This window comes from Balaenoptera musculus, chromosome 1 (genome assembly GCF_009873245.2).
Source record: "Balaenoptera musculus isolate JJ_BM4_2016_0621 chromosome 1, mBalMus1.pri.v3, whole genome shotgun sequence".
In the NCBI taxonomy this organism is placed as follows: Eukaryota; Metazoa; Chordata; class Mammalia; order Artiodactyla; family Balaenopteridae; genus Balaenoptera; species Balaenoptera musculus.
The window spans coordinates 73712668-73737116 of record NC_045785.1 but is presented as its reverse complement, the minus strand read 5'-3'; the positions used below and the strand labels follow the sequence as shown (position 1 = coordinate 73737116).

Here is a 24449-nt window from a genome sequence, read left to right as displayed (position 1 = left end):
ATGGAACATTCTTTTTTTTTTTTTTTTTTTTTTTTAAGCACTTTTTCTTTTTTTTTTATAGCTACTTTATTTATTTATTTTATTTTATTTTTGGCTGTGTTGGGTCTTCGGTTCGTGCGAGGGCTTTCTCTAGTTGAGGCAAGTGGGGGCCACTCTTCATCGCGGTGCGGGGACCGCTCTTCATCGCGGTGCGCGGGCCTTTCACCATCGCGGCCCCTCCCGCTGCGGGGCACAGGCTCCAGACGCGCAGGCTCAGTAGTTGTGGCTCACGGGCCCAGCCGCTCCGTGGCATGTGGGATCTTCCCAGACCAGGGCTCGAACCCGTGTCCCCTGCATTAGCAGGCAGATTCTCAACCACTGCGCCACCAGGGAAGCCCGGAACATTCTTGTCATCTTAAAAATTCTACTAAGCTATTTCTTTAGTAGAAAGAATATCTGGGTTCCAATCCCAACTCCAGTTACATACATTCTCTATGCTTTAGGGCAAACTCTTTTACCTTTCTGAGTCTCACTTACCTCATCTATAAAATGATAAGAGTATATTTCATCTGGCAGGTATGAAAAGAAATTAGTTAACTTTTATGAAACGGCCTTTCTTTTTTTTTTGGCTGTGCCATGCAGCTTTTGAGATCTTAATCTTAGTTCCCCAACCAGGGATTGAACCCAGGCCCACGCAGTGAAAGCACCAAGTCCTAACCACTGGACTGCCAGGGAACTCCCTGTGAAACTGCCTTGCATCTTGCAGGCACTAATTCAATACATGTTTCATTTTTAAAATCTTTTCATTAGGATAATGTTTTAATGAACTGAAGTTGAATTTCTGAATCAAAGAAGGAACCTGGAAGTCAGCAATATCTATCATTATGTTTCCAGACTACCCAAGGGCACTTGTGCTAGAAAAGTCATTGGAGAGTGTAAGAAGTTCCTCTTTTCTTCTTGTCTCATGCTCCACCTGTTAAATTTGTACAACAAACACTCTCTTCTTTTCCTAAGGTTCTTAAATTTGATAGAGGCAGGGAGAAAATGGACAGCCATAACCGTTTTATAAGGACAGAATTGTGAATATAGCTGATACCTTAAACAACTTTGTCAAATTATATTACATAATATGTTAAAACAACTGTGAAATTCACTCTGAATTGAGCAAACAGAATATTGTTCTGCTTTCAGCACTGATTATAAAGTCTTGTACATTTTAGTTTTAGGAGTAACTGTTACTTTCTAAAAATTTAAGAAGTTACATCCAAAAAGCAAATCAGTGCATGTTGTTAATAGTACGCATACTGGGTGATTTAAATTCACTGACTCTTTTTTAACTTTAGAAATAAAATAAGACCAAAATCAAGTTTGTCTATACTCAGCTTAATCACAGAAATTACAAAGTTGATCTTTGATTGAAGAATAGAAAAATTTTACTGCTATTCTTCTGCAATTTATAGAGGAAAAGATTGTTCAACCAGTAACATTATCTTTTATGCATCAAGGTAAAATTTACTGGGCTTAAATGACTCAAAAGAGTTTGCATACAGTAAATAATCTGTTAACTTCTGTCCACATGCATACCGGAATAAATTTTGAGAAATCCTCTCTCTAAATTAGTAGAGTTCAAGAAATCTACCATCCCAGTAGAAAAATTATCTAGAAAAACTGAGCATATACATTAGTTAATTTTTCAAAACACATAACAACTTTTCATACATTAGGCTTTCTAATAGATATGGTGCAAAGTTCCACACTGCCTCATAGGACCCAGGGAAAGTTTAATCAACCTGGATCCTATATATAAAAAGAAACATCTAGGACACTAACAAAATACTTATAAATAAATATTAGTACCATGATTGTGGGCTCTCTGATCTGTTCTTACCTATGCAGAAACAGTGCATAGACATAATGAATTCAGATGGTTGCAAAAGGTTATTACCCACCCCATCCTCATTCTATCCCCTGCAAAACAAGTTGCAATCATTTGCCCATAGGACCCCTAAGGTAAGGACTGTCTCAAAGCAGGTATTAAGAAGAATTTTAAATGTCCACAGCAAAGTGTTAAAACACGGCCCTGGATTTTATGTAAATGGTATAACTGTTTTTGTACTTCATGAAAATAACTCCTGCGTACTGTTAAGTCTCTTTAACTGTAGTCATGCCAAATAGAAAATGGCATTTTAATTTCTCCAAAAGCATTAACAATGGTACCTTAGAAAAAGTGTAGTGGTATATCTGTATATGTGTATATTACTTAGGAATACACAAAAAAGAGAAAATATAGCAGGCCTGAGACTGCTACCCTTCAGGAAGGCCTGCCTGCAAGTTTGGCACTTGGCAGGTATCTGGGAATTGGAATGGTGATTCAAAGTTCCAGACATTGAAAAGAAACTTCCTTAAATGACATGAGTGGCTCACTGTACCTAGACTGTTGGTACAAACAATATGGTTTATGCTGAACATCTGTTTTTGCTCTGGGAGTCTGGGATTTTGCTATGTGTTAGGTAGAGGGTGTATATGTGATCCCAATAAAACCCTTGGGCACTGAGTCTTTACTGTGCTTCTCTGATAGATAACATTTCATCCATGTTGCCAGATTTGTTGCTGGAGGAATGAAGTGTCCTTTTTGACTCCTTTGGGAGAGGACTCTTGAAAGCTTGTGCTGGTTTCCTCTGGACATTACCCCATGTGACTTTTGCCTTTGCTGATTTTAGTTTATAAACTTTCTTGTAAGGTACTTGTTACAATGAAAGGTATTCATTCCTTGAGTATTACAATATGCTGAATTTTGTGAGTCTTCCTAGTCAATCACCTAACCTGGGAATGATCTTGGGGACCTTGGACATAGAAGGGAAAAGCCATCTGGCTGCTAATCAACTACACTTCATGTGAATGTGGATTGCTCTTCAGGAAAAAATTAACTGACACTTGGATCATTCTGTGTATACATATGTTTACAACTTTATATTTTTTATAGTGTCTCCTTGTACATTTTTGGTGCTCATTAAAAATGGAATAATATTTACTTCATACATAATGGACCTAAGAATTTTTTTTAATTACGTAAGTCAAAAACTCTAACTTTAAGGTTTCCACACAGCTGTTACTTGCCTGCCAGCTTATTTGCAAATGTCATTTTTGAACACAATGTTAACTTTTGTATTAACAAGAGTAATGCAGCCAGATAGAGTTGCTGTGGAAACCATAACTGATTCTTGTATAGAGTATATGGCACTGAAGTATTAAATTTAAAGACTATATACAGAAACTTAGCATATGTATTGCTAGGATGAGGCACAGTTAATGTGGGAATTATAAGACTTTTCTGTTAACTATGCATTTCTAAACCTGAACCTTAATATTGCATGAATAATTTGACATTTAAATACCACCTCCAACTCCCTCTTGCGAGAGCACTGGAATCACAACTAACTACTGAACAATCATTGACAGAAAGACACTGGAACTCACCAAGAAAGATACCCCACATCCAAGACAAAGGAGAAGCTGCAATGAGATGGTAGGAGGGGCACAATCACAATAAAATCAAATCCCAAAACTGCTGGGTGGGCGACTCTCAACTGGAGAACAATTATACCACAGAAGTCCACGCACTGGAGTGAAGGTTCTGAGCCCCAGGTCAGCCTTCTCAACCTGGGGGTCTGGCAATGGGAGGAGGAATCCTCAGAGAATCAGACTTGAAGGCCAATGGGGTTTGATTGCAGGACTTCGACAGGACTGGGGGAAACAGAGACTCCATTCTTGGAGGGCAGACACAAAGTAGTGTGTGCACCAGGACCCAGGGGGAAGGAGGAGTGACCCCACAGGAGACAGAACCAGACCTACCTGCTAGTGTTGGAGGGTCTCCTGTGGGGGGTGGGGTGGAGTGGCTGTGGCTCACTGCAGGGACAAGGACACTGGCAGCAGAAGTTCTGGGAAGTACTAATTGGAGTCAGCCCTCCTGGAGTCCGCCATTAGCCCCACCAAAGAGCCTGTAGGCACCACTGCTGGGTCGCCTCAGGCCAAACAGCCAACAGGGAGGGAACCCAGCCCCACCCATCAGCAGAGAAGCGGATTAAAGTTTTACTGAGCTCTGCCCACCAGAGGGATGCCCAGCTCTACCCACTACCAGTCCCTCCCATCAGGAAGCTTGCACAAGCCTCTTAGATAGCCTCATCCACCAGAGGGCAGACAGCAGAAGCAAGAAGAACTATAATCCTGTAGCCTGCAGAACGAAAACCACAATCACAGAAAGACAGACAAAATGAAAAGGCACAGGACTATGTCCCAGATGAAGGAACAAGATAAAACCTGAGAAAAACAACTAAATGAAGTGGAGATAGGAACTTTTCAGAAAATTCAGAATAATGATAGTGAAGATGATTGAGGCCCTTGGAAAAAGAATGGAGGCAAGGATCAAGAAGATGCAAGAAATGTTTAACAAAGACCTAGAAGAATTAAAGAACAAACAAACAGAGATGAACAATACAATAAATAAAATGAAAAATACACTAGAAGGAATCAACAGCAGAATAACTGAGGCAGAAGAATGGATAAGTGACCTGGAAGACACAATGGTGGAAATCACTGCCGCAGAACAGAATAAAGAAAAAAGAATGAAAAGAAATGAAGACAGCCTAAGAGACTCTGGGACAACATTAAATGCACCAACATTCACATTATAGGGGTCCCGGAAGGAAAAGGGAGAGAGAAAGGACCCAAGAAAATATTTGAAGAGATTATAGTAGAAAGCTTACCTAACGAGATTATAGTAGAAAACTTCCCTAACATGGGAAAGGAAATAGCCACCCAAGTCCAGGAAGCACAGAGAATCCCAGGCAGGATAAACCCAAGGAGAAACAAGCCGAGACACATAGTAATCAAACTGAAAAAAATTAAAGACAAAGAAAAATGTTAAAATAAACAAGGGAAAAATGACAAATAGCATGCAAGGTAACTCCATACATTTAACAGCTGATTTATCAGGAGAAATTCTGCAAGCCAGAAGGGAGTGGTATGATATATTTAAAGTGATGAAAGGGAACAACCTAAAACCAAGAATACTCTACCCAGCAAGAATCTCATTCAGATTCGACAGAGAAATCAAAAGCTTTACAGACAAGCAATAGCTAAGAGAATTCAGCACCACCAAACCAGCTCTACAACAAATGCTACAGAATCTTCTCTAAGTGGGAAACACAAGAGAAGAAAAGGACCTACAAAAATAAACCCAAAACAATTAAGAAAATGGTAATAGGAACATGCGAACATGCATGTCGATAATTACCTTAAATGTGAATGGATTACACACTCCAACCAAGACAGACTGGCTGAATGGATACAAAAACAAGACCCGTATATATGCTGTCTACAAGAGACCCACTTGAGACCTAGGGACACATACAGACTGAAAGTGAGGGGATGGAAAAAGATATTCCATGCAAATGGAAATCAAAAGAAAGCTGGAGTAGCAATTCTCATATAAGACAAAATAGACTTTAAAATAAAGACTATTACAAGAGACAAAGAAGGACACAACATAATAATCATGGGATCAATCCAAGAAGAAGATATAACAATTGTAAATATTTATGCACCCAACATAGGAGCACCTCAATACATAAGGCAAATGCTAACAGCCATAAAAGGGGAAATCAACAGTAACACAATCATAGTACGGGACTTTAACAGCCCACTTTCACCAATGGACAGATCATCCAAAATGAAAATAAATAAGGAAACACAAGCTTTAAATGACACAATAGACCAGATAGGTTTAATTGATATTTATAGGACATTCCCTCCCAAAACAGAAGATTACACTTTCTTCTCAAGTGTACATGGAACATTCTCCAGAATAGATCACATCTTGGGTCACAAATCAAGCATTGGTAAATTTACGAAAACTGAAATCATATCAAGCATCTTTTCCAACCACAATGCTATGAGATTAGAAATAAATTATAGGAAAAACAAAAAATTTAAAAAACACAAACACACGGAGGCTAAAAAATACGTTACTAAATAACCAAGAGATCACTGAAGAAATCAAAGAGGAAATCAAAAAATACCTAGAGACAAATGACAACGAAAACACAATGACCCAAAACCTATGGGATGCAGCAAAAGCAGTTCGAAGAGGGAAGGCTATAGCAATACAATCCTACCTCAAGAAATCAGAAAAATCTCAAATAAACAATCTAACCTTACACCTAAAGGAACTAGAGAAAGGAGAACAAACAAAACCCAAAGTTAGTAGAAGGAAAGAAATCATAAAAATCAGATCAGAAATAAATCAAATAGAAATGAAGAAAACAATAGCAAAGATCAATGAAACTAAAAGCTCGTTCTTTGAGAAGATAAACAAAATTGATAAACCTTTAGCCAGACTCATCAAGAAAAAGAGGGAGAGGACTCAAATCAATAAAATTAGAAATGAAAAAGGAGAAGTTACAACGGACAGTGCAGAAATACAAAGCATCCTAAGAGACTACTACAAGCAACGATATGCCAATAAAATGGACAACCTGGAAGAAATGGACAAATTCTTAGAAAAGTAAAACCTTGAGAGACTGAACCAGGAAGAAAGAGAAATTATGAACAGACCAATCACAAGTAATGAAATTGAAACTGTGATTAAAAATCTTCCAATAGAAGATGGCGGAAGAGTAAGAGAAGATGGCGGAAGAGTAAGACGCGGAGATCACCTTCCTTCCCATAGATACATTAGAAATACATCTACACGTGGAAATGCTCCTACAGAACACCCACTGAACACTGGCAGAAGACCTCAGACCTCCCAAAAGGCAAGAAACTCCCCATGTAACTGGGTGGGGCAAAAGAAAAAAAGAAAAAACAGAGATAAAAGAATAGGGACAGGACCTGCACCAGTGGGAGGGAGCCATGAAGGAGGAAAGGTTTCCACACGCTAGGAAGCCCCTTCGCGGGCGGAGACTGCGGGTGGCAGAGGGGGAAGCTTCGGAGCCACGGAGGAGAGCGCAGCCACAGGGGTGCGGAAGGCAAAGCGGAGAGACTCCCCCACAGAGGATCGGTGCCGAGAAGCACTCACCAGCCCGAGAGGCTTGTCTGCACACCGCCAGGGCGGGCGGGGGCTGGGAGCTGAGGCTCGGGCTTCGGTCGGATCCCAGGGAGAGGACTGGGGTTGGCGGCATGAACACAGCCTGAAGGGGTTAGTGCACCACAGCTAGCCGGGAGGGAGTCCAGGAAAAAGTCTGCAGCTGCCGAAGAGGCAAGAGACTTTTTCTTGCCTCTTTGTTTCCGGGTGGGCGAGGGGAGGAGATTAACAGCACCGCTTAAAGGAGCTCCAGAGACAGGCGCGAGCCGCGGCTATCAGCGTGGAACCCAGAGACGGGCATGAGACGCTAAGGCTGCTGCTGCCGCCACCAAACAGCCTGTGAGCTCCCCTCCCGGGAGCCGGTGCAGCCCGCCATGGCCAGGCTCCCGTGATCCGGGGACAACTTCCCCGGGAGAACGCACGGCGCGCTGCGGGCTGGTGCAACATCATGCCGGACTCTGCCGTCGCAGGCTCGCCCCGCATCCGTATCCTTCCCTCCCCCCCGCCCAAGTGAGCCAGAGCCCCCGAAGCAGCTGCTCCTTTAACCCCGTTCTGTCTGGGCAGGGAACAGACGCCCTCAGGCAACCTACACGCAGAGGCGGGTCCAAATCCAAAGCTGAACCCCGGGAGCTGTGCGAACAAAGAAGAGAAAGGGAAATCTCTCCCAGCAGCCTCAGAATTAGCGGATTAAAACTCCACAAACAACTTGACGTGCCTGCATCTGTTGAATACCTGAATAGACAACGAATCATCCCAAATTCAGGAGGTGGACTTTGGAAGCAGGATATATTAATTTTTCCCCTTTTCCTTTTTTTGTGAGTGTATATGTGTATGCTTCTGGGTGAGATTTTGTCTGTATAGCTTTGCTTTATAATAGCTTTATTTTATTTTATTTTATCCTCTTTTTTCCTTTCCTTCTATTTTTTCTCCCTTTTTCTCTGAGCCATGCGGATGAAAGGCTCTTGGTGCTCCAGCCAGGCATCAGGGCTGTGCCTCTGAGGTGGGAGAGCCAATTTCAGGACACTGGTCCACAAGAGACCTCCCAGCTCCACGTAATACCAAACGGCGAAAATCTCTCTGAGATCTCCATCTCAACATCAAGACCCAGCTTCACTCAACGACCAGCAAACTACAATGCTGGACGCCCTATGCCAAACAACTAGCAAGACAGGAACACAGCCCCATCCATTAGCAGAGAGGCTGCCTAAAATCATAATAAGGCCACAGACACCCCAAAACACACCACCAGACGTGGACGTGCCCACCAGAAAGACAAGATCCAGCCTCATCCACCAGAACACAGGCACTAGTCCCCTCCACCAGGAAGCCTACACAACCCACTGAACCAACCTTAGCCAATGGGGACAGATACCAAAAACAACGGGAACTACGAACCTGCAGCCTGTGAACAGGAGACCCCAAACACAGTAAGATAAGCAAAATGAGAAGACAGAAAAAAACACAGCAGATGAAGGAGCAGGGTCAAAACACACCAGACCTAACAAATGAAGAGGAAATAGGTAGTCTACCTGAAAAAGAATTCAGAATAATGATAGTAAGGATGATCCAAAATCTTGGAAATAGAATAGACAAAATGCAAGAAACATTTAACAAGGACGTAGAAGAACTAAAGAGGAACCAAGCAACGATGAAAAACACAATAAATGAAATTAAAAATACTCTAGACGGAATCAATAGCAGAATAACTGAGGCAGAAGAAAGGATAAGTGACCTGGAAGATAAAATGGTGGAAATAACTACTGCAGAGCAGAATAAAGAAAAAAGAATGAAAAGAACTGAGGACAGTCTCAGAGACCTCTGGGACAACATTAAATGCACCAACATTCGAATTATAGGGGTCCCAGAAGAAGAAGAGAAAAAGAAAGGGAGTGAGAAAATATTTGAAGAGATTATACTTGAAAACTTCCCTAATATGGGAAAGGAAATAGTTAATCAAGTCCTGGAAGCACAGAGAGTCCCATACAGGATAAATCCAAGGAGAAACATGCCAAGACACATATTAATCAAACTATCAAAACTTAAATATAAAGAAAACATATTAAAAGCAGCAAGGGAAAAACAACAAATAACACACAAGGGAATCCCCATAAGGTTAACAGCTGATCTTTCAGCAGAAACTCTGCAAGCCAGAAGGGAGTGGCAGGATATACTTAAAGTGATGAAGGAGAAAAACCTACAACCAAGATTACTCTACCCAGCAAGGATCTCATTCAGATGTGATGGAGAAATTAAAACCTTTACAGACAAGCAAAAGCTGAGAGAGTTCAGCACCACCAAACCAGCTTTAAAACAAATGCTAAAGGAACTTCTCTAGGCAAGAAACACAAGAGAAGGAAAACACCTACAATAACAAACCCAAAACATTTAAGAAAATGGGAATAGGAACATACATATCGATAATTACCTTAAATGTAAATGGATTAAATGCTCCCACCAAAAGACACAGACTGGCTGAATGGATACAAAAACAAGACCCATATATATGCTGTCTACAAGAGACCCACTTCAGACCTAGAGACACATACAGACTGAAAGTGATGGGATGGAAAAAGATATTCCATGCAAATGAAATCAAAAGAAAGCTGGGGTAGCAATTCTCATATCAGACAAAATAGACTTTAAAATAAAGACTATTACAAGAGACAAAGAAGGACACTATATAATGATCAAGGGATCGATCCAAGAGGAAGGTATAACAATTGTAAATATTTATGCACCCAACATAAGAGCACCTCAATACATAAGGCAAATACTAACAGCCATAAAGGGGAAATTGACAGCAACACAATCATAGTAGGGGACTTTAACACCCCACTTTCACCAATGGACAGATCATCCAAAATGAAAATAAATAAGGAAACACAAGCTTTAAATGATACATTAAACAAGATGGACTTAATTGATATTTATAGGACATTCCACCCAAAAACAACAGAGTACACATTTTTCTCAAGCGTTCATGGAACATTCTCCAGGATAGATCATATCTTGGGTCACAAATCAAGCCTTGGTAAATTTAAGAAAATTGAAATCGTATCAAGTATCTTTTCCGACCACAACGCTATGAGACTAGATATCAATTACAGGAAAAGATCTGTAAAAAATACAAACACATGGAGGCTACACAATACACTACTTAATAACGAAGTGACCACTGAAGAAATCAAAGGGGAAATCAAAAAATACCTAGAAACAAATGGCAATGGAGACACGATGACCCAAAATCTATGGGATGCAGCAAAAGCAGTGCTAAGAGGGAAGTTTATAGCAATACAAGCCTACCTCAAGAAACAGGAAACATCTCGAATAAACAACCTAACCTTGCACCTAAAGCAATTAGAGAAAGAAGAACAAAAAAAACCCCAAAGCTAGCAGAAGGAAAGAAATCATAAAGATTGTATCAGAAATAAATGAAAAAGAAGTGAAGGAGACAATAGCGAAGATCAATAAAACTAAAAGCTGGTTCTTTGAGAAGATAAACAAAATTGATAAACCATTAGCCAGACTCATCAAGAGAAAAAGGGAGAAGACTCAAATCAATAGAATTAGAAATGAAAAAGGAGAAGTAACTACTGACACTGCAGAAATACAAACGATCATGAGAGATTACTACAAGCAACTCTATGCCAATAAAATGGACAACCTGGATGAAATGGACAGATTCTTAGAAATGCACAACCTGCCGAGTCTGAACCAGGAAGAAACAGAAAATATGAACAGACCAATCACAAGCACTGAAATTGAAACTGTGATTAAAAATCTTCCACCAAACAAAAGCCCAGGACCAGATGGCTTCACAGGCGAATTCTATCAAACATTCAGAGAAGAGCTAACACCTATCCTTCTCAAACTCTTCCAAAATATTGCAGAGGGAGGAACACTCCCAAACTCATTCTACGAGGCCACCATCACCCTGATACCAAAACCAGAGAAAGATGTCACAAAGAAAGAAAACTACAGGCCAATATCACTGATGAACATAGATGCAAAAATCCTCAACAAAATACTAGCAAACAAAGTCCAACAGCACATTAAAAGGATCATACACCATGATCAAGTGGGGTTTATTCCAGGAAAGCAAGGATTCTTCAATATATGCAAATCAATCAACGTGATACACCATATTAACAAATTGAAGGAGAAAAACCATATGATCATCTCAATAGATGCAGAGAAAGCTTTTGACAAAATTCAACACCCATTTATGATAAAAGCCCTGCAGAAAGTAGGCATAGAGGGAACTTTCCTCAACATAATAAAGGCCATATATGACAAACCCACAGCCAACATTGTCCTCAATGGTGAGAAACTGAAACCATTTCCACTAAGATCAGGAACAAGACAAGGTTGCCCACTCTCACCACTATTATTCAACATAGTTTTGGAAGTGTTAGCCACAGCAATCAGAGTAGAAAAAGAAATAAAAGGAATCCAAATCGGAAAAGAAGAAGTAAAGCTGTCACTGTTTGCAGATGACATGATACTATTCATAGAGAATCCTAAAGATGCTACCAGAAAACTACTAGAGATAATCAATGAATTTGGTAAAGTAGCAGGATACAAAATTAATGCACAGAAATCTCTTGCATTCCTATATACTAATGATGAAAAATCTGAAAGTGAAATTAAGAAAACACTCCCATTTACCATTGCAACAAAAAAAATAAAACATCTAGGAATAAACCTACCTAAGGAGACAAAAGACCTGTATGCAGAAAATTATAAGACACTGATGAAAGAAATTAAAGATGATACAAATAGATGGAGAGATATACCATGTTCTTGGATTGGAAGAATCAACATTGTGAAAATGACTCTACTACCCAAAGCAATCTAAAGATCCAATGAAATCCCTATCAAACTACCACTGGCATTTTTCACAGAACTAGAAGAAAAAATTTCACAATTTGTATGGAAACACAAAAGACCCCGAATAGCCAAAGCAATCTTGAGAAAGAAAAACGGAGCTGGAGGAATCAGGCTCCCTGACTTCAGACTATATTACAAAGCTACAGTAATCAAGACAGTTTGGTACTGGCACAAAAACAGAAATATAGATCAATGGAACAGCATAGAAAGCCCAGAGATAAACCCACGCACATATGGTCACCTTATGTTTGATAAAGGAGGCAAGCATATACAGTGGAGAAAGGACAGCCTCTTCAATAAGTGGTACTAGGAAAACTGGACAGGTACATGTAAAAGTATGAAATTAGAACACTCCCTGACACCATACACAAAAATAAACTCAAAATGGATTAAAGACCTAAGTGTAAGGCCAGACACTATAAAACTCTTAGAGGAAAACATAGGCAGAACACTCTTATGACATAAATCGCAGCAAGATCCTTTTTGACCCAGCTCCTAGAGAAATGGAAATAAAAACACAAATAAACAAATGGGACCTAATGAAACTTAAAAGCTTTTGCACAGCAAAGGAAACCATAAACAAGACTAAAAGACAACCCTCAGAATGGGAGAAAATATTTGCAAATGAAGCAACTGACAAAGGATTAATCTCCAAGATTTACAAGCAGCTCATGCAGCTCAATAACAAAAAAACAAACAACCCAATCCAAAAATGGGCAGAAGACCTAAATAGACATTTCTCCAAAGAAGATATACAGATTGGCAACAGACACATGAAAGAATGCTCAACATCAGTAATCATTAGAGAAATGCAAATCAAAACTGCAATGAGATATCATCTCACACTGGTCAGAATGGCCATCATGAAAAAATCTACAAACAATAAATGCTGGAGAGGGTGTGGAGAAAAGGGAACACTCTTGCACTGTTGGTGGGAATGTAAATTGATACAGCCACTATGGAGAACAGTATGGAGGTTCCTTAAAAAACTAAAAATATACTTACCATATGACCCAGCAATCCCACTACTGGGCATATACCCTGAGAAAACCATGATTCAAAAAGAGTCATGTACCAAAATGTTCATTGCAGCTCTATTTACAATAGCCAGGACATGGAAGCAACCTAAGTGTCCATCATCAGATGAATGGATTAAGAAGATGTGGCACATATATACAATGGAATATTACTCAGCCATAAAAAGAAATGAAATGGAGGTATTTGTAGTGAGGTGGATGGAGTTAGAGTCTGTCATACAGAGTGAAGTAAGTCAGAAAGAGAAAAACAAATACAGTATGCTAACACATATATATGGAATCTAAGGGAAAATAAAGGTCATGAAGAACCTAGTGGCAAGACGGGAATAAAGACACAGACCTACTAGAGAATGGACTTGAGGATATGGGGAGGGGGAGGAGTAAGATGTGACAGGGTGAGAGAGTGGCATAGACATATATACACTACCAAACGTAAAATAGATAGCTAGTGGGAAGCAGCCGCATAGCACAGGGAGATCAGCTCGGTGCTTTGTGACCACCTAGAGGGGTGGGATAGCGAGGGTGGGAGGGAGGGAGATTCAAGAGGGAAGAGATATGGGAACATATGTATATGTATAACTGATTCACTTTGTTAAAAGCAGAAACTAACACACCATTGTAAAGCAATTATACTCCAATAAAGATGTTTAAAAAAAAAAAATCTTCCAATAAACAAAAGTCCAGGACCAGATGGCTTCACAGGTGAATTCTATCAAACATTTAGAGAAGAGCTAACACCCATCCTCCTCAAACTCTTCCAAAAAATTGCAGTGTAAGGAACATTCCCAAACTCATTCTACGAGGACATAATCACCCTGATACCAAAACCAGACAAAGATACTACAAAAAAAGGAAATTACAGACCAATATCACTGATGAATACAGATACAAAAATCTTCAACAAAATACTAGCAAACAGAATCCAGCAACACATTAGAAGGATCATACACCATGATCAAGTGGCATTTATCCCAGGGATGCAAGGATTCTTCAATATACACAAATCAATCAATGTGACACACCATATTAACAGATTGAAGGATAAAAACCATATAGTCATCTCAATAGATGCAGAAAAAGCTACAGTAATCAAGACAATATGGTATTGGCACAAAAACAGAAATATAGATCAATGGAACAGGATAGAAAGCCCAGAGATAAACCCACGCACCTATGGTCAACTAATCTATGACAAAGGAGGCAAGGATACACAATGGAGAAAAGACAGTCTCTTCAATAAGTGGTGCTGGGAAAACTGGACAGCTACATGTAAAAGAATGAAATTAGAACACTCCCTAACACCATATGCAAAAATAAACTCAAAATGGATTAAAGACCTAAATGTAAGACCGGACACTATAAAACTCTTAGAGGAAAGCATAAGAAGAACACTCTACGACATAGATCACAGCAAGATCTTTTTTGACCCACCTCCTAGAGTAATGGAAATAAAAACAAAAATAAACAAATGGGACCTAATGAAACAAAAGCTCTTGCACAGCAAAGAAAACCATAAATAAGACAAAAGACAACCTCCAGAATGGGAGAAAATATTTGCAAACGAATCAACAGGCAAAGGATTAATCTCCAAAATATATAAACAGTTCATGCAGATCAATATCAAAAACACAAAGAACCCAATCAAAAATTGGGCCGAAGACCTAAATAGACACTTCTCCAGAGAAGACATACAGATGGCCAAGAGGCACAGGAAAAGCTGCTCAACATCACTAATTATTAGAGAAATACAAATCAAAACTACAATGAGGTATTACCTCACACCGATTAGAATGGGCATCATCAGAAAGTCTACAAACAATAAGTGTGGAGAGGGTGTGCAGAAAAGGGAAACCTCTTGCACTGTTGGTGGGAATGTAAATTGATACAGCCACTATGGAGAACAGTATGGAGGTTCCTTAAAAAACTAAAAATATACTTACCATATGACCCAGCAATCGCACTAATGGACATATACCCAGAGAAAACCATAATTCAAAAAGACACATGCACCCCAATATTCACTGCAGCATTATTTACAATAGCCAGGTCATGGAAACAAGCTAAATGTCCATCAACAGACAAATATATAAAGAAGATGTGGTACATATATACAACGGAATATTACTCAGCCATAAAAAGGAACAAAATTGGGTTATTTGTAGAGACATGGAGGGACCTAGAAGAGTGTCATACAGAGTGAAGTTAAGTCAGAAAGAGAAAAACAAATATCATATATTAACGCATATATGTGGAATCTAGAAAAATGGTACAGATGAACCAGTTTGCTAGGCAGAAAAAGAGACACAGATGTAGAGAACAAACATATGGACACCAAGCAGGGGAAGCAGGGGGCAGGGGTGGTGGGATGAATTGGGAGATTGAGATTGACATATATACACTAATATGTGTAAAACAGTTAAATAATAAGAACTTGCTGTATAGCACAGGGAAATCCACTTCGCTGTACAGTAGAAACTAACACAACATTGTAAAACAACTATACCCCAATAAAAATAAATAAATACCACCTCCTCTGTTTTTTTTTAAAGGCAAAATATGTGTAGGAGAGGATCTAACAAGCTGATTGATCATCTTTCTGTGCATTTATAAATACCAATTTGAATTAAAATATTGTAAATAGAGAAAGAACATAAAAATCTAATGTTCAAATATATGTACTTTAGTGAATTAATCACTTCATTAAACACATTTCATTTAACTTTGATAAGTCAATGATACCTATAATCTTTATAACATGGTTTCCAAAAATATAATCAACATAAAATATTGTTGCATAAAATACCATGCTTTTTAAAAAAAGAAAAAAATTCTGAATGAAAAGTATATTTTTAAATGTTATTTGATATCATTAAAACCATTAAAAAATTTAAATACAAATACAGGATCTGTAAGACCAAAACTGGATTTTCAATGACTTGAACAATTAAAAAATTTGAAAACAAGTTCGTCTCCAATTTGACTTTTAGCTACTAACTAGAGAGACAATAATACTTTGTAATGTGGATAGAGGTAACTTCTAGTTTGGATTTGAGTGCTGAAACAGATGGTTTTATTGGGAAATGTGAATATGATTTTACATTCAAATAATACAGATCCTAGAGATCACTTAATAACAATTATTTTGTTTTCATGAGTTCTACTTTAAATGCATAAAGGGAACAAGGAATGAAAACTTTGCATCCAATATGGGGAGAGATAATCTGGCACCTTTAGTTAAAAACAATAGTACACCAAACACCCTATCGTATTCCTAATAAAGGAAAAAAATCAGATATTGTGATATGATAAAATTTTATGTTGCTACTCTTCTCTTCTAAGGTGACCAGGATTTAAACTGTTACAATTTTAGAATTTATGCAGATTTAAATTTAAACCGTGTGCTACCACTGGATTCTAAATGTTAAAGTTTGATATGAAATAAAAACACATTCATAAGTAGCCAAAAAAAATTTACACAATGTACAATGATTGGCAAACAGAGGCCAATTCATACAGATGAAGATACATTTGTTTTAGCTAAAACAATTTTTCTAGGTAAATAAAATTTAGTTATGACAGCATCCTTGTCAGAAAATTTGATTCCTCCTATGAAATTAAGTATAAATAAAAGCAATGTAGTAAAGATTCAGGAACTCTGTAATTAACTGTAATTATTTGGAACTATTACTATAATTTCTGCATTCTTAGTCTTTGTACTAGTAAAATATGCTTCTCCCATTCAGTTATTTAAAAGTATTTTAGTCCTCTCATTATTCTTCATATGACCTTTGGCCTTATTTTCTCTTGAGATTTTACATAATCACTTCTCAAATTCTTAAAAAATAAATCACTGCCTTGTCTATTAATTTTTCTTGATTTTTTGTTTTGTTCATCTCAAAAGTTCTCTTACTTTGACTTTAATATTCCGCTGGGTGAAAACGATTACAAATATAAGAAACCTGAAGCTTAGAGATCTACAAATGTAGCAGGGACAGCAGTAATACTTAATTACCTAAATATCAATACTTCGTTCTGCCTTTCTATATTACTTTAGTGTGAATCTTTCAAAAACCTAGCTTAGTTAGCTGTAAGAGGTATTTATTTTTTACCTTTGACATAGTTGAAGTATGTGTTCTTTAGTTAGTCCCCTAGTTTGTGAACCTGCCATAATATAAAACTTCCCCCCATAAAATACAGTAAAATATAACTGAAAATCTTGTGATCCCTGTAGACTGCATATGCACTATGACATATGGAACAACACTGTGTTGAGATGTGGGTTCTAGGTGGCTGGAGAGACTCATTCTATTGGTGTATTGTTCCATCCAGGTATTTAAATTTGGGTCTTAGTAAAAAAGATAAATTATTATATTATGGACATTCAAGGTACCTTCTGAATAGCTGACATTATAAATTTTAAGTTCATGAATGCTAAGGGTCAGCTTTCATACGAAATATAGAACATGAATCTGGCTGAGATATAAAGAAACAGATTTTCTTCTATCTCCTTCCAGATTCTTTAGGTTGATTAGGCTTATCTCTGCCTTAGAAGGTCACAAAATACAAAAAAGTCAACTATATCACATCTCAGGGAATGTCATGTCAAGACTGATGTTATATCATCAAAAACAAACACATAAACAAAAACAAACTAATAGAGCGTACCACATGTAGGAAAAGGAAAAATAAGGAAATATAAGGAAACTATCCCTTCCCATGAACTCTGTCATAAATGCATAGAAGGCCTTCTGGGAATTTTTGGAAGCCTACTGAATCAGGCTCATCTCTATTAAAACTGACTGCAGTATTTTTAAAAAGGATCTAAATGCATGAGTTACGGCAAGAGTGAATGATTGCCTTTAAACAAAATACGCTTGGAAACAAAATTAGGGATTATAGATGCAAAAGAAGAAAGGTTTGTGGAGTAATTACAAAATGTAAAATACTCTGACTTATAGTACATCTACTCATATCCAAGAAGAATTAATGTTAATTTCATATTTGCTAAAGATCAATGGCAATTATAATCACATTAACATGAAAAACTGTTTACATCATTTATATGAATTCCCATCTTAAAAAGGCTTATCTATTCTATGTCTACGTCCAATTTTGTCACGTTTGACATAATTCAAACAAGTCTCTCCTAAAAAAGCAACGGCATATAAAAACAGCCCCTAGAACTTCTCTCCAAGCAGATACCCACATGAAACAACTAACAATTTTTATTTATTTGAAGGAATATGGAAGAATTAGGGCTATGATCCTGTGTTTTACAAGCGATAAAAATGCTAATAGTGGAAACTGCTTTATTATTTTGCTAATATGTTTGTAAAATTGCCCTTTAGACTTCAATTATTCAGTATTTACGCTATCTTAAATGAGTGCTGCTCATTTAAGCTGCTAAATATAAGGGCAGCAACTATAGATATTTCTGTCTTTTTCCCAGTTTAGGGTAATATTCTGGTGACATCAAATGGTTTCAATCTACAAAGCTTAACATTTGTGTATAGAAATAATGAATAAAGGAATAATAAATTGTATTACTTACCTTTCCGGAAACAATCTTTTCATAAATCTGAATTGGTTGGTCTGCAAAGAATGGGGGGTAGCCAGCTGCCATTTCATAGATTAACACTCCTAATGCCCACCAATCCACTGCCTTATTGTAGCCCTAAGATAAACCAACACCAAATGTCAATTATTACTTAATTCACTCAGAGGAGAATGAAGTCATAAATTATTTCAAAGTGATCTTCAAGCATATGAAAATTTTTAAAAAGCAGTTGCTGAGCAGTAATTCAGGATAAAATAAAAAATAAACAAAATGTATCAGGTCAGATTTGAATTAAACAAAGGGGAGAATTTCCAGATACTGAAATTGGATATTAGGAAATATTATTAAATCTTCTTCCTAAAATAATTAAGAATATTAAAGACAATAAAAAATGCCCTGTTTAATTGGGATAATTTAGTTGTTGCTCAACAATAGGAAGGGAATTGGACCAAATTACCCCTTAAAGCCCAATCTAGTTCCATAATATTATGAATCCGGTTTTCTAGAGAATACTTAGAAAGGTCAAAAGTTTTGAAATGAAAGAGTAGATATTGTACTTCATAATAAACAGTGGAGTTGACTTCAAAATATTCTATATTGTTGGAGTTAAGCGGGTGAATATACTCGGGATAATCCCATCCACTTCACAGGATCTTATGAAAGCTAAAAGTTTAATGTGGAACATAATAAATGTAAATATTTAAGTATACTTTATTCATCTAGTGTTTTGTTTCTCATCTCTAAAAGGTGTACAAGAAAGATAACTAATTCATGGGATTTTGTGGGGACTACATCAAATGAAAGGAAATGATGTGTATAAAGAGTGTGTTGCAAACCAAATGTACAATTCTAAGGTTTCTTATTTGGGTTTTTTTTTCATGTTAAGCCTACTAAAATTAAGATTTAGAAGTATTGATAAGAAAATAAATAAGAATAAAATATTAACATGTTTATATAAAGTTTGTTATCAGCCATAATCAGTGTCAACTGGCACAAAAGATTATGAAAAAAAACAAAACAACTTGATCATGGAGAGAAATGAGCTGAGTTCTTGCCAGATCTTTTAGTCTGCCATCAGATACAGCCTTTAATTACCTTTGCCAGTCCGCCTAGTCCAACCTTTTTTCAAAATTTTAGCTTATAAACTATTTAATTTTCAAATTACTGGCTAAAATATAATAATGTAGAGATTTTTCCTTTTTATTTCCTGCTTCTGTATCTTTTTAAAAAGAGAGAGACTAGTAAAATAGGAATAGCACTTTGTTTTGCTAATAAAAATGGCATCAACTTTGCTTTAATTCTTTAAATTCAACTCATTAATAATGTAATTACCATGTTTTTTTGCTATAATGAAAGCATGTAACGTTGAAACAGATCCTTTTACCAAACTTTGATTTCTATGTTTTGGATAGTGTATTAATGTTCATAATAAGTATTCCAGATGCTTTCAATACCCTAGGTATGGAAAACTAAAACAAATCAGTAAGAAATACTAAATTATAATAGAAAAATGGGCAAAGCACATGAACTAATAATTCATACACACAAAGAAATACTAAATGACTATTAAGCATTAAAAAAATCTAATAATCAGACATGAGACTTAAAATAATTAGATATCATTTACTGTCTATCAAATTAGTAATGGTTTTTAAAACAAGAATACCCAATGCTGGAGAAAGTGTGGTGAAACAGGTACTCTCAAACACTGCTGAGAAGTGCAGAATTGTTACAATCTTTTTGGACAGTGCTTTGGCAACATGTATTGAAAGCCTTAAAAATGTTCATACTCTCTGACCCTGTAATTCCACTTCTAGGAATCTATCCTAAAAAAATAATTTAAAATATAGAAAAAGCTTTATGTACAAAGATGTTTATCACAGTGATTTATAACAGAAAAAAACGAAATAACCTGAATACTCAACAATAGAAGAATGGCAAAATACAATATGGTACATTTTCAAATAAGCCATTAGAATTATATTTGCATGCTTATTATCATTCAAGTGAAAAAGCTGAATACAAAACTGTACATTCACTATAACATGCATAGAAAAATATATTAAAATGTTTTTTTAAAAAGGCTACCTCTGGATGGTGAGATTATAGGTTTTTTGATTCTTTCTTTATATTTTTCTATATTTTCCAAATTTCATACAATGAATATCTATTTCTTTTACCACATATATATACACACATACAGTTTTTAAAGTTTTGGTGCCTACTATGTTATCATTATTTGTTAAATGTACTTAAAGAAGAAATATGTTAATGATATTTAGATTATAAAAGACTAAAAGTTATAGATGATATAAATTATGTAAGATAATGAGAGGACAGCTGAAAGAATTCTTTTATTTTAGTCTAATACTTCTGTAGGTTAGCCAAATTTCAATTATTCAGGGGGTAGTTATTCAATGTGTAAATATCAAAGCATCTGTGTTATCCCTTTCTCTTTCCTGGCTCCTGTGCCCAGTTATTATCAGTCTCTCCTTTCTGGCTTTCTCCACCAAGGGATAGCAGTAGAAAGGAAAACAAAAGTTAAATCATCCTTTGTGATATGATTAAAAATTTCTCTCACCACATTTTGCACTGTTTAGAAAAGCAGAACTGTATTCAATAAGACTATAACTATTCAATTGCTATAATTTCCTATTTTTAAAGTAAAATTTAAAAAAATAATTCACATACATTTTTTTTCATTTAAGTGGTAAAGTTGAAACAAAGGAAGAATTGACAACTAGTACATGTCATCTTTAGTCTGCCTCTTGGTGTAACGCAGAGCAAGGGCCTCCTTGCCCTCCTGTATTGGGAATAATTATGAAAAGGCTATGCTTTTGGCTTCAAAACATGGATCTAGAGGTCAGATTTATTCATACTAATTCTCTCAGATTCACAGTTAAAATCACCAGTTTATGGGATTAGTGGTAGACTCTAAAAAATTACTTTTTAGTAATTATGAACAAATAGATTTAAATTCATATTTAGGTTAAATAAACATGTAAAATCGATCAATAAACTTTTTTTTTATAAAAGTCCACAGTGATGCATGCCTTATATTTCTACTTCTTACATAACTACATTATAAATATACCTTGCTGAGAATTATTTCTGGAGCCAAATATTCTGGAGTGCCACATAATGTCCAAGTTCTGCCTTTAACTCTTTTGGCAAACCCAAAGTCTGTGACCTATAAAAGACAAAAAACCTTGTAAACATTTATTATTTCATAATAAATGTACTACTGTACCTAAGTTGAAAGTTAAAAATCAGAGTTAAAATTAATACCATGAAAAAAATTAAGTCAATGTAATTGAGACTAATCCAAGAACGCACTGTTTAGTGAATAAAGGTTAAAGCAACCCATGCTGGAGAACCTTTCCCTGACTCAAACAAAGAAACAAATGAACCAAAAAAAAAAAATAGTTTTAATAAAAATGAAGCAGTGCTAGGAGTGTTCCTTAAGTCCAGCATTGTCCTCTGCCCTTAATTACATCCTCAGAAGTGCAAAAGCATCACTGGGAGAATCTTAATAACTGCATAAAAAGGAATGCTCTCATTCTATTGATAGTACAAATGGAAAGAAAACACTACCACCAGTCCATTATTGGTAGCTGGGCCTCCTTTGGTAGCTGCACTGTACTGTTAAAAAGCATGGACTCTTGGGACAGGCTGACGGGGTTCAAATTATGACTCTACGTGTGTGACCTTGCTGTTCCTTAGTTTCATTAACCTTAAAATGAGGATAACAATAGTATTTACATTTCATAGTGTTATCAGAATTAAAAGAGGTGATACATGTAAAACACTTAGAATAATGCCTGGCACTAAGTGAGTACTCTCAAATTTAGCTATTATTTCTTTACGCAGGAGCCTGAAATCAGTTCACAACTATAGACTAAGGGAGATAGAAACAGGTTCCATCTTTGATGGAACTTTTGGTTCTTTGTAATAGCAACAGAACTGTGAGCTCAGTTTAAACTATTAGGAAGAATTGTCTCCCTCAAAGAAAAAAAAGAATCCAATATTGGTAGTTGTGGTTAAATACATATAACTTCTTACCTAGTATTTCTCAAATACGTTATATATAATGTGTTCAAGTCATACCTGGATATAACCTTGGTGGTCAATTAAGAGATTTTCAGGTTTTAGATCTCTGTAGATGAGGTCTAGTGAATGGAGGTACTCGAATGTTAGCACTATCTGAGCTGCATAGAACCGTGCATGGGGTTCACTACAAAGAAACAAAACATTGATTTTCGGTAAAATGGGTTAACATATAGTAATTAGTAGATTATACAAAAAAAATAACATGAGGTAGAGGCATTTTGGGAGCAAAAAAAATTTTTTTTTCTTTTAAACATATGTAAAGAAACATGTTGGTTTCCAAATATTTACTAAATCTATAAATCATCTTCAAATAATGCTTTGATATACTTAGTGGGCAGCATATGTTGAAGAAAACTTAACTCTCAAATTGTCATTGTAATTTAAATTATTATTGGCTATGTTAGAAGACATTGAGAATGACTGAAAAGCACCAGTTAGATTATCTGTCAGGGCAATTGCTATTGCTGATAGGCTTCATCTCATCCACCTTTCTCATAAATTTCAAGTACTTAAAGAATTTCTGCATTAATCTGCAGATTTATGCCATTTTACCCAGGCTGTTACTACTACAAAAGTGACATATGCTCATTATAGAAAAAGAGCCATACAATATTAATGAAGAATAAAGATACCAATAATCCCATTCAGAAACCAGATTCAATCCTGGTGTCTGAATTTCCAAATCCTCTACTATGCATATTTATACAGATACCTGAACATAGGTATAATCTGTATATTTAGGTAAATACACACAGTTCTGGATACATAGATTAGATTAACTGATGGATTATGGTAATTTTGATGCCACATTCTGAGTATTACTCCAAAAGGATGTACTGTTTTCTAGTTTTTCTATTTCATCTTGTAGTGTATACACTGAATTCTGCTAATCTTCCTGATATATTGCAATGACTTTCAGATTTGTGTCCTCAATGAACAACCTTAACTATGAATAGAATTTCCCTCACGATGGCTGGCATGAGTTTGATCTGGTAGCACCAAAAATAGGAATTCTAAAAAGAGATTGTATATGCTACTCCTTTTGCTTGTCACTCACTATATTTCCAAGGTCCTAGCCTGATACACACCAAGTGCTCAGCAAATATTTGTTAAATGAATGAATATGTGAAGAAAAACTTTTTTGTGGCAATATTTTATAATATCCTTCCAGTTCCAGCCCTATCATGACACTATAACAAGCTATACCATATGTCCTATGACAAGGAATGAGAATACTGTAAAGGGAGATTAGAAGAATCATCCTGGTCATTGAAACATTTATCCCTAATTCTGGAAACGTTTGACCTGGGAAGTCCCCTCTCATTTTCTTCATACACCCGTTAATATGAGATGCATTTATCATCGTATCATCATAAACATAAGATGCACTCAGCATTTTATGTTTATCTCCACACTGGTGTTTGATTGGAGGTACACAAACATTACATAGATCTTTAATCAAATTGTTGAAAGGTCAGAGCAAAATATTCTATAAGGAACATTTAATGCTATAGCAGCTTTAAGTCTAGACAGTTACTATTTAAGTAGAGAATCGTAATGACTCCATTGATTCTGATTAGAACCATGCTCAACAATAACTCAGTCTTCCTGTTGCCTCAAAGTTTCTAAGGTGGGAGTTAGCAACATTTCAAGTATATAAATAGTATGTGTGAAAGGTTAGAAAAGGCAATGTCTCTGTGTGAATTATGTCAATCAACTTGCTTTCCTCTTAGTATCCAGTTAAGTATTAAAGAAATAAGAGTGTGGGGAGTTGCAAAGAAAAGAAATAATCACA

General features: G+C 36.4%; 1 protein-coding gene across 6 annotated transcripts in view; it reads right to left on the bottom strand.

The window, feature by feature from the left end:
- Positions 1-24449, bottom strand: part of PRKACB (protein kinase cAMP-activated catalytic subunit beta) — a 148830-nt gene that overhangs the window by 14399 nt on the left and 109982 nt on the right. For all 6 annotated transcript variants that reach the window (XM_036869146.1, XM_036869115.1, XM_036869156.1 and 3 more), the window contains 3 exons: positions 22652-22778; positions 21639-21734; positions 18539-18661 (listed from right to left, as the gene is read on the bottom strand). In XM_036869146.1, coding sequence (XP_036725041.1) covers positions 18539-18661; positions 21639-21734; positions 22652-22778 — 346 coding nt within the window. The remainder of the gene's footprint in view (positions 1-18538; positions 18662-21638; positions 21735-22651; positions 22779-24449) is intronic.